This window comes from Pleurodeles waltl, chromosome 6 (genome assembly GCF_031143425.1).
Source record: "Pleurodeles waltl isolate 20211129_DDA chromosome 6, aPleWal1.hap1.20221129, whole genome shotgun sequence".
Classification (NCBI taxonomy): domain Eukaryota; kingdom Metazoa; phylum Chordata; class Amphibia; order Caudata; family Salamandridae; genus Pleurodeles; species Pleurodeles waltl.
In genome coordinates this window covers 32257434-32273459 of record NC_090445.1, presented here as the reverse complement: position 1 = coordinate 32273459, position 16026 = coordinate 32257434, and the positions used below count along the sequence as shown (strand labels likewise).

At 53.6% G+C, this 16026-nt stretch overlaps 1 protein-coding gene across 6 annotated transcripts in view; it reads left to right on the top strand.

Moving 5' to 3' along the window:
- RALGDS (ral guanine nucleotide dissociation stimulator) overlaps positions 1-16026 on the top strand; it is a 170932-nt gene that overhangs the window by 131950 nt on the left and 22956 nt on the right. For all 6 annotated transcript variants that reach the window (XM_069237136.1, XM_069237138.1, XM_069237135.1 and 3 more), the window contains exons 2-7: positions 1163-1273; positions 3221-3414; positions 8390-8464; positions 8710-8903; positions 9948-10069; positions 11538-11753. In XM_069237136.1, the coding sequence (XP_069093237.1) occupies positions 1163-1273; positions 3221-3414; positions 8390-8464; positions 8710-8903; positions 9948-10069; positions 11538-11753 (912 nt within the window). The remainder of the gene's footprint in view (positions 1-1162; positions 1274-3220; positions 3415-8389; positions 8465-8709; positions 8904-9947; positions 10070-11537; positions 11754-16026) is intronic.

The window sequence follows — 16026 nt, the reverse complement described above, 5'->3', positions numbered from 1 at the left end:
GGGCAATAGGGCACCTCACAGTATTTTAACCGCCTATGTAGACGCAGGGGAGCTTATAGGGGCCGTCCGGTGAATGTTGTCTCAATAGGCCTCATGGCCCAAATAAACTGGTGATCAGTACACCTGAAAGACTAGGTAACAAGCACCTTGTTTATTTTCTTTACAGCGAATAATAGTTCCTTTAACTTAGCCCTCCATCAAAAATAAATAAAAATAATGCTCCTTTGTTTCATGATGTCTGTTTCTTATGACATAATTCACTGCATGACCCATTTAGTGTACTCTATGACCTCACTCAGTGAAATGTAAAAAAAAAGGGGGGGGTCAGGAGACTTAAATGTGCCTGAGGGCATAACCCACTGAGATGTTCTGCCTAAAAACAGCAGAACAGCATTACTTGGGTTATATCAGTGTCATGGTGTTTGTGTTTCCATTCCTGCTTCTATTTATCCAGGTTTACTTTTTTCTCATCTTTTTAGTATTTTTCCATCTTTATATTTTTTTTGGTTGGCTAAAACATAATGTTGCAACTGTTAAACTTCATGAATTTACCTGATAAATGTGCACTCACACTTTGATGTTGGAGTTTGTGTGCTAAATAGCAACATATTTTAAAACGCTGCAGTCCCGTGAAAGCCTAAGTATCTTATTATAGGCCATGCTTAATTTGTGAGAAAATAAGTGCCAGGGCCCTTGTCAGGAGGCCTTCGCAGCCCTCTCCACCCAATGCCACTAACAGCACCACTAATGACATCGCCTGCACGATTACTAACCATCACAGTCCTACAAGTGTGACAACTCGGACAACCCCAAAGGTATAGCAATGGCTTGGGCAGCTGGTAATAGTTGTTTTTAATGTATACTGAATTAATAAACAACTATTGTTCTGCTCATCCCTTAATTACACAGACAGCGCCACCTTGTGGGAGCTGCCATAAGTGCTGGTGTTCACTAATAAGCAGCGGTGCCGAGCACCGGAAACCACTGGCTCAAATTAAGCACTGATTATAGGACATTGTCCACATATAGCGATATTTAAGCTTATTTAGCATTGTTATTGTATGCTTAACATGCATATAGGCCACTGCATAGTTTGCATGTGTTATTTGATGATATTGGTTCTATAACGGTATCTAACCGTGCTTCGCTGTTTCTCTGGCAGAGCTCCACCCAGGAGATCGGTGAAGAGCTGGAGGATGGCGTTGTGTACAGCATTTCCCTGCGGAAGGTGCAGCTTCATCACACGGCCAACAAGGGGCAGCGGTGGCTGGGGGTAAGACGCGGGGCAGCGGTGGCTGGGGGCGTAAGACGCGGGGCAGCGGTGGCTGGGGGCGTAAGACGCGGGGCAGCGGTGGCTGGGGCGTAAGACGCGGGGCAGCGGTGGCTGGGGGCGTAAGACGCGGGGCAGCGGTGGCTGGGGGCGTAAGACGCGGGGCAGCGGTGGCTGGGGGTAAGACGCGGGGCAGCGGTGGCTGGGGGTAAGACGCGGGGCAGTGGTGGCTGGGGCGTAAGACGCGGGGCAGCGGTGGCTGGGGCGTAAGACGCGGGGCAGCGGTGGCTGGGGCGTAAGACGCGGGGCAGCGGTGGCTGGGGCGTAATACGCGGGTCAGCGGTGGCTGGGGCGTAAGACGCGGGGCAGCGGTGGCTGGGGGTTAAGACGCGGGGCAGCGGTGGCTGGGGGTTAAGACGCGGGGCAGCGGTGGCTGGGGCGGTAAGACGCGGGGCAGCGGTGGCTGGGGGGGTAAGACGCGGGGCAGCGGTGGCTGGGGGGGGTAAGACGCGGGGCAGCGGTGGCTGGGGGGGTAAGACGCGGGGCAGCGGTGGCTGGGGGGGGTAAGACGCGGGGCAGCGGTGGCTGGGGGGGTAAGACGCGGGGCAGCCTTGGCTGGGGGGGTAAGACGCGGGGCAGCCTTGGCTGGGGGGGTAAGACGCGGGGCAGCCTTGGCTGGGGGGGTAAGACGCGGGGCAGCCTTGGCTGGAGGGGTAAGACGCGGGGCAGCCTTGGCTGGGGGGGTAAGACGCGGGGCAGCCTTGGCTGGGGGGGTAAGACGCGGGGCAGCCTTGGCTTGGGGGTAAGACGCGGGGCAGCCTTGGCTTGGGGGTAAGACGCGGGGCAGCCTTGGCTGTGGGTAAAACACGAGACACTGGTGGTTGGGGGGTTAAAGCAGAGGGCAGTGGTGGTTTCAGGGGTTAAGACACATGACAGCGGTGGTTTCAGGGGTTAAGACACAGGACAGCGGTGGTTTCAGGGGTTAAGACACAGGACAGCGGTGGTTTCAGGGGTTAAGACACAGGACAGCAGTGGCTGGGGGGTAAGATCAGGGCCTACCCTCTCTGGGGATGAATAGAGAGGCAGCAGTGAAGAGAAGTGTTAAAACCAAGGCTTGACCTGGGGTTGATGGAATGGCTGAGAGCCTGGGTGAGGGGCTGAAATGGCTGTGGTACGACCTAAGGCCAATGATGGATGCAAGAGGGGAAGGGATAGCTCAGTGGGGTAAAACCAGTGCAGCAGTGACTGGGCAGTCCTGGAGCAGGGGTGGCTATGGGAGCTGGAGTGGGTAAAACGAATACCAGCGTTCTCTGGTATTACTTTGGCACAGATGGAAGGGGGCGAGTCGGACGGGAGGCAGTGGTGGGCTGGGCAGCAGAGTGGGCAGAGCAGGCGTGAGAAGGAACAGAACCAGCAGGGTGCCAGGGACCACTCCCGGTCCAGCAGGCTCTCAGTACCTACCCTTACCCTCCAATCTTGGCCCTGCTTCCTTCCTTCCCCAGGCTTCGGCTCTGTTTATTTATTTTCTTATTCTGACTGTTTTCTGCTTCCAGTGGGTGCTCCAATGGTGGCTTCCAAGGGTGCAGCCTCTGCATCTATTTTGGATTGATTTGGCATTGAACCCTGGATTACCTCTGTACCATGGTTCCCGCTCTGGATATTTCTATATTCCCTTGCACCCCTGGCCCATATTTTACCCTGTCTCGTGCCCTGCCAGGTTTTCCAGGTCAATGCGTGATGTGGTGCTCCAGTCCAGGTTTTGTATTTGAATTCTGGGACTTGTAGTTTTGCTTATTCCGTCACAAAACAGGACTAAAAGTCCCAGAATTCAAAAAAAAATTCTGGACTGGAGCAGCACATCACGCATGGACCTGGGGAAACTTGGCAGCTCTGTCCTGGTACCTACCTTCCTATAACACACGCCTCATGGTTCCTTTCTTCTCTCTCCAGTTCGAGAACGAGTCCGCCTTGAACCTGTACGAGACATGCAAGGTGCGGACCATCAAAGCGGGCACGCTGGAGAAGCTGGTGGAGTACCTGGTGCAAGCATTTCGGGGCAATGACTCCACCTACGTCACCATCTTCCTCTGCACCTACCGTGCCTTTGCCACCACCAAGCAAGTGCTGGACCTGCTGCTCAACAGGTGATTGGCCGCAGGGTGTGCTCACAGAAGCCGCGTGGGGGCGCGAGTCCTGAAACTTGTTGTATGGATGTTGTGTGTTTCACAGCAGCAACACTCCCTCCTCGTCACTAGCTCAACACTACTCTAGGACCGCTCATTCCCCATATTATTACCTCACACACATCGAAAGGGTCTCATATAACGTTATTGCCTGCTGTAGCGGGCTTCGGCGAGGGCTTTTAACAAGGGAGCGGGACTTAAATGCTGGTATAGCCCAGTTCCAGAGGGCTATAAGGCTATTAGAACATTCTGCCACTAGAGGGCAGAATGTTCTAATAAATAAACATGGGCGAGCCCAAGGGGATTCAAATCACCCCGGGTTCCCTGAGTCCTTTGTTTGACAACATTGGAATGTTGGAAGCTCCGGGCTTCTACCGGCCATTAGAAGCTGGAGCATCCCATTGTTTTCAATGGAGCTCCCAACATTCCAATGTTCTAGTTCACTCTTGGAGCCCTCTGGTTTTATGCCATGCATTACTTAGGGCCAGCTTTAGCACTGATGGTGCCCGGTGCAACAGCCTTTTTTTGCCCACCTCCTCCCCCTCCATGACTTCCTTCCCTACTAATTCCCTCACTGTGGCTCCCCAACATCGCCTCTCATCGCTCCATAGTCGCTCTTTGACAAACATTTCATTTTTTTTAAACGCTGCTCATGTTTCACGTTCACTCAGTTTGGCGATCTGCATGGTATGCGTTCCTCGCGGCATACACATCATCCCTCTTCGCTGATTTATGATGTTAAAACACCAGCACTAACATTAATCACTAGTTACCTTGACATTTTTATTGTTGCCTGAAACTGCTGGACACACAAGGATAGTCGTGCTTTTAAACCCATAAGTTTTTTTTTTTTTTTTTAAACACAGCGCCTCCACACACCTTCTCTGCCCCCCCCCCCCCACCCACCAAGGTGAGCGCCAGGTGCGGCTGCACCGGTCGCACTGCCCTAAAGCCAGCCCTGGCACTACTCCCCACTGACCCATGCACACGAGTGGAGTCTCGCTCGTTATTTGATTCGCTTGTCTCATATGTTGTGGTGGAGTCTCCCACATCCCTCACGTGTGCAACAAATCTTTTCACACAGGGAGGGCGTGCGGTGGGGCACACAGGGGCTCCGTGGTGTTGGCTAAAAAGATGTTAGGGGGGAGGGGACGTGCACTTGGTGTTGAAAGTAGTTGTGGAGGTGTGATAGCCTGAATGTGTAGGGTGTGTTTGTGGTGTTCTAGGGGTGATGAGACAGTTTCTGTTGTGTTGAAGCTGTGCGTGTGTGTCCCGGGGGCGGAAGGGTGTTGTACACTGAAGGTCTGTGGTGCCCTGGAGTGGGAGGCCTTTTTGTAGCGCTTAGTGCTGTAGATGGCACACCTCGCCCATCCCTCACCCTGGGGAGATGCTCTGTGCCCGTCTTTGAGTGTTGCGTGCTTCACGTGCGTCAAGAGGACACCTGACTTCCCGCGCCCGTAGCCTTCCATTCTCTTGCCTTTGTCACCCTGGGTGTCCCGTGTCACTGCCCCACCCCCTGTGCCGGGTCTCTTACAGTGACCGAGGGCCTCGGGGTTACTGCGTGCCTTCTCAGGCAGCTTAGATAACCTCTCTGCTCCCTGCAGACGTCATTGGCCTCACTACATAGCAACTTGCAGAACATAGCAACTCCACGAGGCAGTGGGACGTGTCTCGGTGTCTTGGACGCTTAAGATGCACTTTGAGACTTGTGCGCGTTTTTCACCAGCAGGAGTGCCCTTGGTGATAGTGACTGTAGGGTCCATAGAACTGCATCCCTGGAGAAAGCACAGTTTGGTGCCAGTGAGTGTGGGGCCCATGAGACGGGAGTCCCCGACAGCACAGAATAATGCCAGTGCGTGTGGGGCCCATAAGACGGGAGTCCCTGAGAGCACAGGATACCAGTGAGTGTGGGGCCCATGAGACGGGAGTCCCTGAGAGCACAGGATACCAGTGAGTGTGGGGCCCATGAGACGGGAGTCCCTGAGAGCACAGGATACCAGTGAGTGTGGGCCCCATGATACGGGAGTCCCCGACAGCACAGGATACCAGTGAGTGTGGGGCCCATGAGACGGGAGTCCCTGAGAGGACAGGATACCAGTGAGTGTGGGGCCCATGAGACGGAAGTCCCTGAGAGCACTGCATGATACCAGTGAGTGTGGGCCCCATGAGACGGGAGTCCCTGACAGCACAGGATACCAGTGAGTGTGTGGCCCATGAGACGTGAGTCCCTGAGAGGACAGGATACCAGTGAGTGTGGGGCCCATGAGACGGGAGTCCCTGAGAGCACAGGATACCAGTGAGTGTGGGCCCCATGAGATGGGAGTCCCTGACAGCACAGGATACCAGTGAGTGTGGGGCCCATGAGACTGGAGTCCCTGAGAGCACAGAATAATGCCAGTGAGTGTGGGGCCCATAAGATGGGAGTCCCTGAGAGCACAGGATACCAGTGAGTGTGGGGCCCATGAGACGGGAGTCCCTGAGAGCACAGGATACCAGTGAGTGTGGGGCCCATGAGACGGGAGTCCCTGACAGCACAGCATACCAGTGTGAGTGTGTGGCCCATGAGACGTGAGTCCCTGAGAGCACAGGATACCAGTGAGTGTGGGGCCCATGAGACGGGAGTCCCTGAGAGCACAGGATACCAGTGAGTGTGGGGCCCAGGAGACGGGAGTCCCTGAGAGCACAGCATACCAGTGAGTGTGGGCCCCATGAGACAGGAGTCCCCGACAGCACAGAATAATGCCAGTGAGTGTGGGGCCCATGAGACGGGAGTCCCTGAGAGCACAGAATAATGCCAGTGAGTGTGGGGTCCAGAAGAAGGGAGTCCCTGATGGCACAGGATACCAGTGAGTGTGGGGCCCATGAGACGGGAGTCCCTGAGAGCACAGGATACCAGTGAGTGTGGGGCCCATGAGACGGGAATCCCCGACAGCACAGAATAATGCCAGTGAGTGTGGGGCCCATGAGACGGGAGTCCCCGACAGCACAGAATAATGCCAGTGAGTGTGGGGCCCATGAGACGGGAGTCCCTGAGAGCACAGAATAATCCCAGTGAGTGTGGGGCCCATAAGACGGGAGTCCCTGATGGCACAGGATACCAGTGAGTGTGGGGCCCATGAGACGGGAGTCCCTGAGAGCACAGAATAATGCCAGTGAGTGTGGGGCCCATGAGACGGGAGTCCCTGAGAGCACAGAATAATGCCAGTGAGTGTGGTGCCCATGAGACGGGAGTCCCTGAGAGCACAGAATAATGCCAGTGAGTGTGGGGCCCATAAGACGGGAGTCCCTGATGGCACAGGATACCAGTGAGTGTGGGGCCCATAAGACGGGAGTCCCTGATGGCACAGGATACCAGTGAGTGTGGGGCCCATGAGATGGGAGTCCCTGAGAGCACAGGATACCAGTGAGTGTGGGGACCTGAGACGGGAGTCAGTGCTGCATGTGTCCGAGTGTCGAACCAAAGAGGCCTGAGTCCCCGAGAGTTCACCGTGGTGCCAGCGAGTGTGGGACCGATGAATGAAGAGTCCCTAGGAGTGAGTGTGGGACCCATGAGGGAGTCCCTGCGAGTTCACCGTGGTGCCAGCGAGTGTGGGACCCATGAGGGAGTCCCCGCGAGTTCATTGTGGTGTCAGCGAGTGTGGGCCCCATGAATGAAGAGTCCCTAGGAGTGAGTGTGGGACCCATGAGGGAGTCCCCGCGAGTTCATCGTGGTACCAGTGAGTGTGGGAACCATGAATGAAGAGTCCCTAGGAGTGAGTGTGGGACCCATGAATGAAGAGCCCCTAGGAGTGCAGTGTGGGACCCATGAGGGAGTCCCTGCAGTTCATCCTGGTGCCAGCGAGTGTGGGACCCATGAGGGAGTCCCTGCGAGTTCACCCTGGTGCCAGCGAGTGTGGGACCCATGAATGAAGAGTCCCTAGGAGTGAGCATGGGACCCATGACTGAGTCCCTGTGAGTTCATCGTGGTGCCAGCGAGTGTGGGACCCATGAATGAAGAGTCCCTAGGAGTGAGCGTGGGACCCATGAGGGAGTCCCTGCGAGTTCACCCTGGTGCCAGCGAGTGTGGGACCCATGAATGAAGAGTCCCTAGGAGTGAGTGTGGGACCCATGAGGGAGTCCCTGCGAGTTCACCGTGGTGCCAGCGAGTGTGGGACCCATGAATGAAGAGTCCCTAGGAGTGAGCGTGGGACCCATGAGGGAGTCCCTGCGAGTTCACCCTGGTGCCAGCGAGTGTGGGACCCATGAATGAAGAGTCCCTAGGAGTGAGTGTGGGACCCATGAGGGAGTCCCTGCGAGTTCACCCTGGTGCCAGCGAGTGTGGGACCCATGAATGAAGAGTCCCTAGGAGCGAGTGTGGGACCCATGAGGGAGTCCCTGCAGTTCACCGTGGTGCCAGCGAGTGTGGGACCCATGAGGGAGTCCCTGCGAGTTCACCGTGGTGCCAGCGAGTGTGGGACCCATGAATGAAGAGTCCCTAGGAGTGAGCGTGGGACCCATGAGGGAGTCCCTGCGAGTTCACCCTGGTGCCAGCGAGTGTGGGACCCATGAATGAAGAGTCCCTAGGAGTGAGTGTGGGACCCATGAGGGAGTCCCTGCGAGTTCACCCTGGTGCCAGCGAGTGTGGGACCCATGAGGGAGTCCCTGCGAGTTCACCGTGGTGCCAGCGAGTGTGGGACCCATGAATGAAGAGTCCCTAGGAGTGAGCGTGGGACCCATGAGGGAGTCCCTGCGAGTTCATCGTGGTGCCAGCGAGTGTGGGACCCATTAATAAAGAGTCCCTAGGAGTGAGCGTGGGACCCATGAGGGAGTCCCTGCAAGTTCATCGTGGTGCCAGCGAGTGTGGTGGCGCGTGTGAGGTTTTGCACTGCGTACAATTCCTTAAAATGGTGTATATTGGGTTCTTCTAACCCCCCTACCCCTTGTTTCTTACCCCCAGGTATGGCAGGTTCCATGCTCACACCAATGGCGACCACTCGCGGCACACTGTGGAAGACCGCTTGGAGCTCAAGAAGTGAGTAGAAATGCCCCGCAAGAAGGGTTGGGGATGGGGGGTGAAGACCCCCCCCCCAAGAGAACACTGGTTGGGGTAACAAACATCGAGCCATGGACCCAAAAAGTGACCTCAGCACTGGGTTGGATGTCGCCACGGAGCTGTGGTTTTAGGGACCTAAGATGTGGTTGGACCCATGGGTGGTGTGGTGTGGTGTGGTGTGGTGTGGTGTACACTGTTAACCTGCTTCTCATTCCTGCCCACAGCACCATCTCCTCCATCCTGGGCGCCTGGCTGGACCAGTACTCCGAGGACTTCCGGAACCCCCCGGACTTCTCGTGCCTCCGACAGCTCATCTCATACGTGCATCACTACATCCCTGGCTCCGACCTGGAGCGTCGGGCTCGGCTGCTGCTGGACCAGTTCCAGAGGCAGCAGGAGGCGGAGGCGGAGCAGGACGGTAAGGGACCCTCTCCTCCACCCCACACCGGGATGGTAGCCCAGGGACAGCTAAAGGACTTTGGGGGCCGTAGCAAAATATATTTTGGGCGCCCCTGTTCAGAACAGCTTTGAACTCATGATCCAGTTTCATGCCCTCTTTGGCCAGGTCGCTCAACCAAATTCTAAACGTGTTTCTAAATTCTAATATTCAGCGATACTGATGCGTGTTTTCAATATTGTAACCAGGAGCCGCTCACTAATATTACTGCAAATGATCTCCGTGACAGTTACCCATTTCTCATATTTGAGGTCCTGTTTCGATCTAAAAGAAAGTTTTTTTTTTTTTTTTTTTTTTTTTTTTTTATGAATGTGGCATGAAACTTCTGTAATAGATTCTCACACATCACCCACATAAAAAGAAAGGAACATAACGCTTAAAACAAGCCATTTAGGAATTCTTGAAGGCCATCAGGGCAAGCCTCTCAGCAAAATGGAACTGGCTCCGACGTGGGCCCCCCTGGGCCAGAGCCCACTTTGCCCGTTCCTTAAAACGTCTGTGTGGTAGCCCCCCCTGAGTAGAAGAGGTTCTTTCTCTTACACTTCCCCACTCCCTGGTTGAGGAGGGCATTGATCCCTCCCTGCTGCATAATTTGGTCATCTCATGCCACATAATTCCAGTGGCCCTGCCCAACGGAAAGCAGTATTGAGGGTGGTGCATGAGGGGTCGAGCACAAGGAGGCGAGCAGATAGGAGCATGGAGGGCCCAAAGAAAGGGCAAGGATACCATGGGGGGTACTGGGGGACGGGGAGAGGGGTGGAAGGCCCAGAGGACGGTAGAGCGGAGAAGGTGGAGCAAATAGTCTAAATGAGGGGGCCTAGGTGGGTGTCTGGAGACCAGATTAGCGCAAGAATGTAGGGCAGAAGCATAAAGGAGGGCACACATACGATGGGTGTGTAATTTGTGTGTGTAGAGGCATATGGGTGCATTGCACGGCGTTCAGTTGAGACTCACCACGATTGTGCAAGCCCAGCACCTCTGACCCTGTCCTGTCCCTCTTCTCAGTTCTAGATCACTCCAGCTTCACGGTCCAGATCGTGGAGGAGAACGGCCTGTGCGAGGGAAGGTCCGACTTCCTGCAGTTCTCCCAGGAGATGGTGGCCGAGCAGTTTACTGTCATGGATGCTGTGAGTAGGGCCTCGTCTGGTGTTTGTAGATGCCTCTCCATCGTGTTCCTCCAACTTCATCCCTCTCCCGTAACCTCCTCCCTTCTGCGGCTTCTTCAGGGGGTTCTGCCTCTCCTGCCCCTACCATGTTTTGTCGAAGTTATTTCTTTACAGCTAAGTTTTCCTATTTTTAGTAATTCACTTTTTGTATCTAAGGCAAAGCAGCATTGCCTAGCTATCTCCAGGTCCTGTTAGTTATAGGCAACACCTACATCTTTTGAAGGTGAGATGCATGTCCTTTCTCCTGGCCAAGAGTACGGTCGCTTCCGAAGGTGAGCCGGGAGCCTTTGATTCCTCCACTCCTGTGGTCGGGCTGCTCAGAGGAGGAGGCTTGAAGGGTGGCTGCAGATACCACGGACTTGTCCAGTCCCATCTTTTTTGCAGTGTGCATCTTTTCTGGATTCACATGCTGTGCACTATTCCGCTATCTAGTTGGTGGGTCCAGAATGCTCCACTTTTCTAGTCCTTCCTTTAGCTTCTTCAGGGCACTGCCTTTTGCAAACCTTGTTGCTAGGGTCTTGCGGGGTGTAAGAACCCCCCAGATCCTGTATCAAGCAGTCCCCATTGAGAAATTATTTTATAGCGGGTGGACTCCAGCAGCTTCCTCTGTCTCCGAGAGCTGGCATGCGGGTCCTAAGAGGGCCACTGAGGTTCCTGGGTCCTCGGACACTTTTCAGGCAGATTCTTCATCCATGTTCCTTCCGAACAGTCCCAGGAAGGCCTTCGAGCAGCTGGCCCATCTTCCTGTCTCTTACTAAGCCCCCCTGTGCCAGGTGTGTTCTGCTGTCTAGCCGTGCTGAGCCTGGCTTCTGTACCTCTGGCTCAGCCACAGGGGCCTTTACTAAGAATCTGTTTAAAAGAGGCTTCATTTGTTCCATTGTGATACTTTGACAGGATTGTGCATATAGTAAACCCTGTTCCCATTGGCTCATGCAAACTGCAGGCTTCGATGAAAGTCCTGTGGTTCCATAAAACCTTCTTTGCCAGGGCACTCATTCCTCACCTCAAGAATTATCACCCCATCTCTTTTTCCCACTTTCGTTGGTCCACTCCTTCTACAGTGATGTTTTCTTGTAATTCTTCCCCCTCCCCTCTCTTTCCTCCTTTTTTTTTTCCTCCTTATTTCTTCTTAAATGATGTCTCCCTCCCTTCTCTACAATGCCCTTTTTTATTTTGCCTTTTTCTCTCATTTTATTCACCTCTCAATCATAGGTGGCCCTTTCTCACTGGTACATTACTTTTAAACCACTAGACATGTGCAAGTAACCAATGAAGAGGCGAACCTGTCTTGTCAGCCCAAAATATTCATCATTGAGCTGCAATCCCACCAGACTGCGTTTGTCTCCGGTGCAACACCCATAAGACGCTTACCCGTGTAGCTCCTCCATGGGATTGAATATTCACTATGCGCTGTCTCCCTTCTCCACAGGACCTCTTTAAGAAGGTGGTGCCCTACCACTGCCTGGGCTGCATCTGGTCGCAGCGAGACAAGAAGGGCAAGGAGCACCTGGCCCCGACTATCCGAGCCACCGTCTCCCAGTTCAACAGCGTCACCAACTGCGTCATTGCCTCGTGCCTGAGTGACCGCTGCATGAAGCCTCACCAGAGAGCCAAGGTGGTGGAGCGGTGGATCGACGTGGCTAGGGTGAGTCTGGGTGGAACTTAATGCCAGTTTGGCTAAGATGTTTATAATCAGGGCCACTGGAATTATGAAACTGTGCGGCCGTGGCAATTTTTGCATAATTATAGATTTGCAACATAATCCATCATCTGCCACATAATCTGCAGATTGGTTTCTAGCTCAAACGGTTTAAAAGTTACTAAAAATGCAGCGACACGTGCTGCAGCACAGTGGAAGGCCCTTTCCAAAGCTGGAATGGTCACCTTTCTGTTACTTACTGCTATATTTGTGTGTTAAACTGGTTCTACAGTGGTGCAGCAGATGCCCTGACAGTGCTAGCAAGTTTAAAAATGACAAATTAATGAAGTAATATTATTACAAAATGTGCAGCATTATGCCGCCTAATTTGGCTTTTCTTGCCACATAATTTGGCCCTCTCCTGCCGCATAATTCCAGTGGATCTGCCTATAATAAACCTAGTGAGTGGTATAAGTAGCAACAGTTGCCTACCTCGTGTCATCATGGCGGCCATATTGTAAAGGAGGTCATCGGTGTGTGTTTTAAGAACGCATGCTGGACGACAGTCTTCCCTCCAAGCATTACAAGCACATTGTAACAGTTTTTCCTAACTTTGTGCTTGAGGACAGCCATGTTTTGAAGTTGTGTGTTCTGAAGGAGGGTGCGTGTGAGTTTGCATCTGGCCATGTTGTTCCAAGAGATAATTCTACCTGTGTGTGTGGTCACCATGCTTTCTATAGGTCACTGGCCAAGGACTTAGACAAGGTTGGGTGGACAGTACAGATGGACGTTGCTACTGCTATCTAACTGCATATTTGGCAATCATGTTGTAATAGACGGTGTCCTAATTAGATGTGACCACTTAGGGCACAGTGTAACCGAGTGTGTGGCAGCCATGTTGATAGAAATGTCACCTGCCATCGCAGCCATTTTGTAATAGATGCCCTCCTGACCATGAAAGCCGTGGTGTGACCCAGGTCCATCACTACTTAAGTGCCTGCGAGACATTGGAAAAGACGTCTCCATGTCATGGCAGCCACGCTGTAATAGATGCTTCCCTAATGAGATATCACAAAATAAAAGGATGGACGGACTGTTGAACCTTTTCAAACACTCACAGATCTGAGTTTAATCCATCGTTATTTTGCCTTTTACGTCCCCCCAGGTTGGACCCAGCTATATGCAAATCAGTCTTGACCCTGCTCTCTATGGGAGCAGTCCAGGCCAAGCTGCCAGGCCAGGTCCTCTCTGGACGGAAGGCAAGGGCCCAGCAGACATTGGAAAAGACGTCGCCCTGTCATGGCAGCCATGTTGTAATAGAGGGCATCCTAATGAGTTGTGGGCATGGAGGGAACGCTGTAACAGGGTGCCTGGCAGCCGTATTGCAAACGATATCCGTATGCCATGACATAATCAGGCCCGGGTGTGATCACCCTGCCCCAGCCCAACAAGACCCGTCTCCTGCACATTGACACAAGTTCCAAGCCTTGGTGAGGGGGCGTTGGTGTTGGGGGCCGGGTGGCCGGGCGTGCACAGCACTGCTCTGGGAGATGCTGTGTGCCAGGCATTGGGCTTTCCAGTCCACACATTTGGAAGGATGAAGGCGGCTTAGGAGATGCGCCGTGGGCAGGCAGCTCTACACTTTTAGGGCTGTAAAGCACAGCCAAATGTGCCACATTCCTGCGCTTGGACAAAAACAGCCCAGCTGTTCAGAGGCGGCAGGTGCGGGCGTCTGGCTGAGCTCGGAGTCGGAACTGGGGCTTGTTGGCTTAAGTCCCTGCTCACGCTGACGCGCTGTGTGATGGCAGGCAAATTCCTGTCACCGGCGCGAGGCTCCTTCCCTCCTAGTAAACAAGGAGCGCACCACAGGCCCTCGGCATCAAACCCTGGCGTCTTAGGAGACACTCACTTGAAAACCGCGTAAAATCAAGAGGGCACTTCTCGTTCTTTAAGGCAACTCGTTGAGCTCCAGAACATTAGAATATAAGAGCAAAGAATGCATTAATCTGGATGTGACTGCTCACGGCTGATTTCAGTAATCTAGCGCCCACATGGAGATTTTCTAGTGGGGTCGCACACTTGTGTGGTAATGGGAAGCTTCCATGGCTACGAATGGAAACCTGCTTTCAATATTTACTGTCTCTTCCATATGGCTCCACGCCTTCATGGGGACCCGAGTCTTCCATATGGCTCCACGCCTTCATGGGGACCAGTGTCTTCCATATGGCTCTACGCCTTCATAGGGACCAGTGTCATCCATATGGCTCCACGCCTTCATAGGGACCAGTGTCTTCCATATGGGTCCACACCTTCATAGGGACCAGTGTCTTCCATATGGCTCCACGCCTTCATAGGGACCGGTCTCTTCCATATGGCTGCACGCCTTCATAGGGACCAGTGTCTTCCATATGGGTCCACGCCTTCATAGGGACCAGTGTCTTCCATATGGCTGCACGCCTTCATAGGGACCCGAGTCTTCTATATGGCTCCACGCCTTCATAGGGACCAGTGTCTTCCATGTGGCTCCACGCCTTCATAGGGACCAGTGTCTTCCATACGGCTGCACACCTTCGTAGGGACCAGTGTCTTCCATACGGCTGCACACCTTCGTAGGGACCAGTGTCTTCCATATGGCTGCACACCTTCATAGGGACCTGTCTTCCATATGGGTCCACGCCTTCATAGGGACCAGTGTCTTCCATATGGGTCCACGCCTTCATAGGGACCAGTGTCTTCCATATGGCTGCACGCCTTCATAGGGACCAGTGTCTTCCATATGGCTGCACGCCTTCATAGGGACCAGTGTCTTCCATATGGGTCCACACCTTCATAGGGACCAGTGTCTTCCATATGGGTCCACACCTTCATAGGGACCAGTGTCTTCCATATGGCTGCACGCCTTCATAGGGACCAGTGTCTTCCTTATGGCTCCACGCCTTCATAGGGACCAGTGTCTTCCATATGGCTCCATGCCTTCATAGGGACCTGTGTCTTCCATATGGCTCTACACTTCATAGGGACCGGTGTCTTCCATATGGCTCCACGCCTTCATAGAGACCTGTGTCTTCCATATGGCTCCAAGCCTTCATAGAGACCTGTCTTCCATATGGCTCCAAGCCTTCATAGAGACCTGTGTCTTCCATATGGCTCCAAGCCTTCATAGGGACCCGTGTCATCCATATGGGTCCACGCCTTCATAGGGACCCGAGTCTTTCATATGGCTTCATGCCTTCATAGGGACCAGTGTCTTCCATATGGCTCCACGCCTTCATATGGACCAGTGTCTTCCATATGGCTCCACGCCTTCATAGGGACCCTAGTCTTCCATATGGCTCCACGCCTTCATAGGGACCCTAGTCTTCCATATGGCTCCACGCCTTCATAGGGACCAGTGTCTTCCATAGGGCTGCACGCCTTCATAGGGACCAGTGTCGTCTTACGGCTGCACGCCTTCATGGTACCAGTGTCTTCCATAGTTGGGAGTGGTGTGGTGGTCACCAGAAGACATGGCTGTGCTGTGTTGGATGCAGGTGGTGTGTTTGCTGTTCTGATGGGTGTTGCTGTGTGGTGTTTTAGTGTTCCTAGGGGTTGGGTGATGGCTACCAGAAGACCTGGCTGTGCTGTGTTAGATGCACGTGGTGTGTTGACTGTTCCGATGGGTGTTAATGTCTGGTTGGTGGTTCTGTGTGTTGTTGGGAGTGGGGTGATGGCCACCAGAAGACATGGTTGTGCTGTGTTAGATGCATGTGGTGTGTTGACTGTTCCCATGGGTGTTACTGTGTGGTTGGTGGTTCTATGTGTTGTTGGGAGTGGGGTGATGGCCACCAGAAGTCATGGCTGTGCTGTGTTAGATGCACGTGGTGTGTTGACTGTTCCCATGGGTGTTACTGTGTGGTTGGTGGTTCTGTGTGTTGTTGGGAGTGGGGTGATGGCCACCAGAAGACATGGTTGTGCTGTGTTAGATGCAGGTTGTGTGTTTGCTGTTCTGATGGGTGTTACGTGTGGTGTTTCTTAGTGTTCCTAGGAGTTGGGTGATGGCCACCAGAAGACATGGCCGTGCTGTGTTGGCTGTTCTGCTGGGTGTTGCATTGTAGTGTTCTAACACTGCAAACAACGCAAGTCTAACAAACACAGCTCAGATAACAATAATTTAAACACAACAAAGCAAGAAATAAGACATTAATACCACAGTAAGCCTTTCACGCTAGAAAAGGGCAGAGAATTGGAGGCCTTGGCCTGGCGTTTGCGCCCATCCATAGCCGTGCCAGACCCCTCCAGA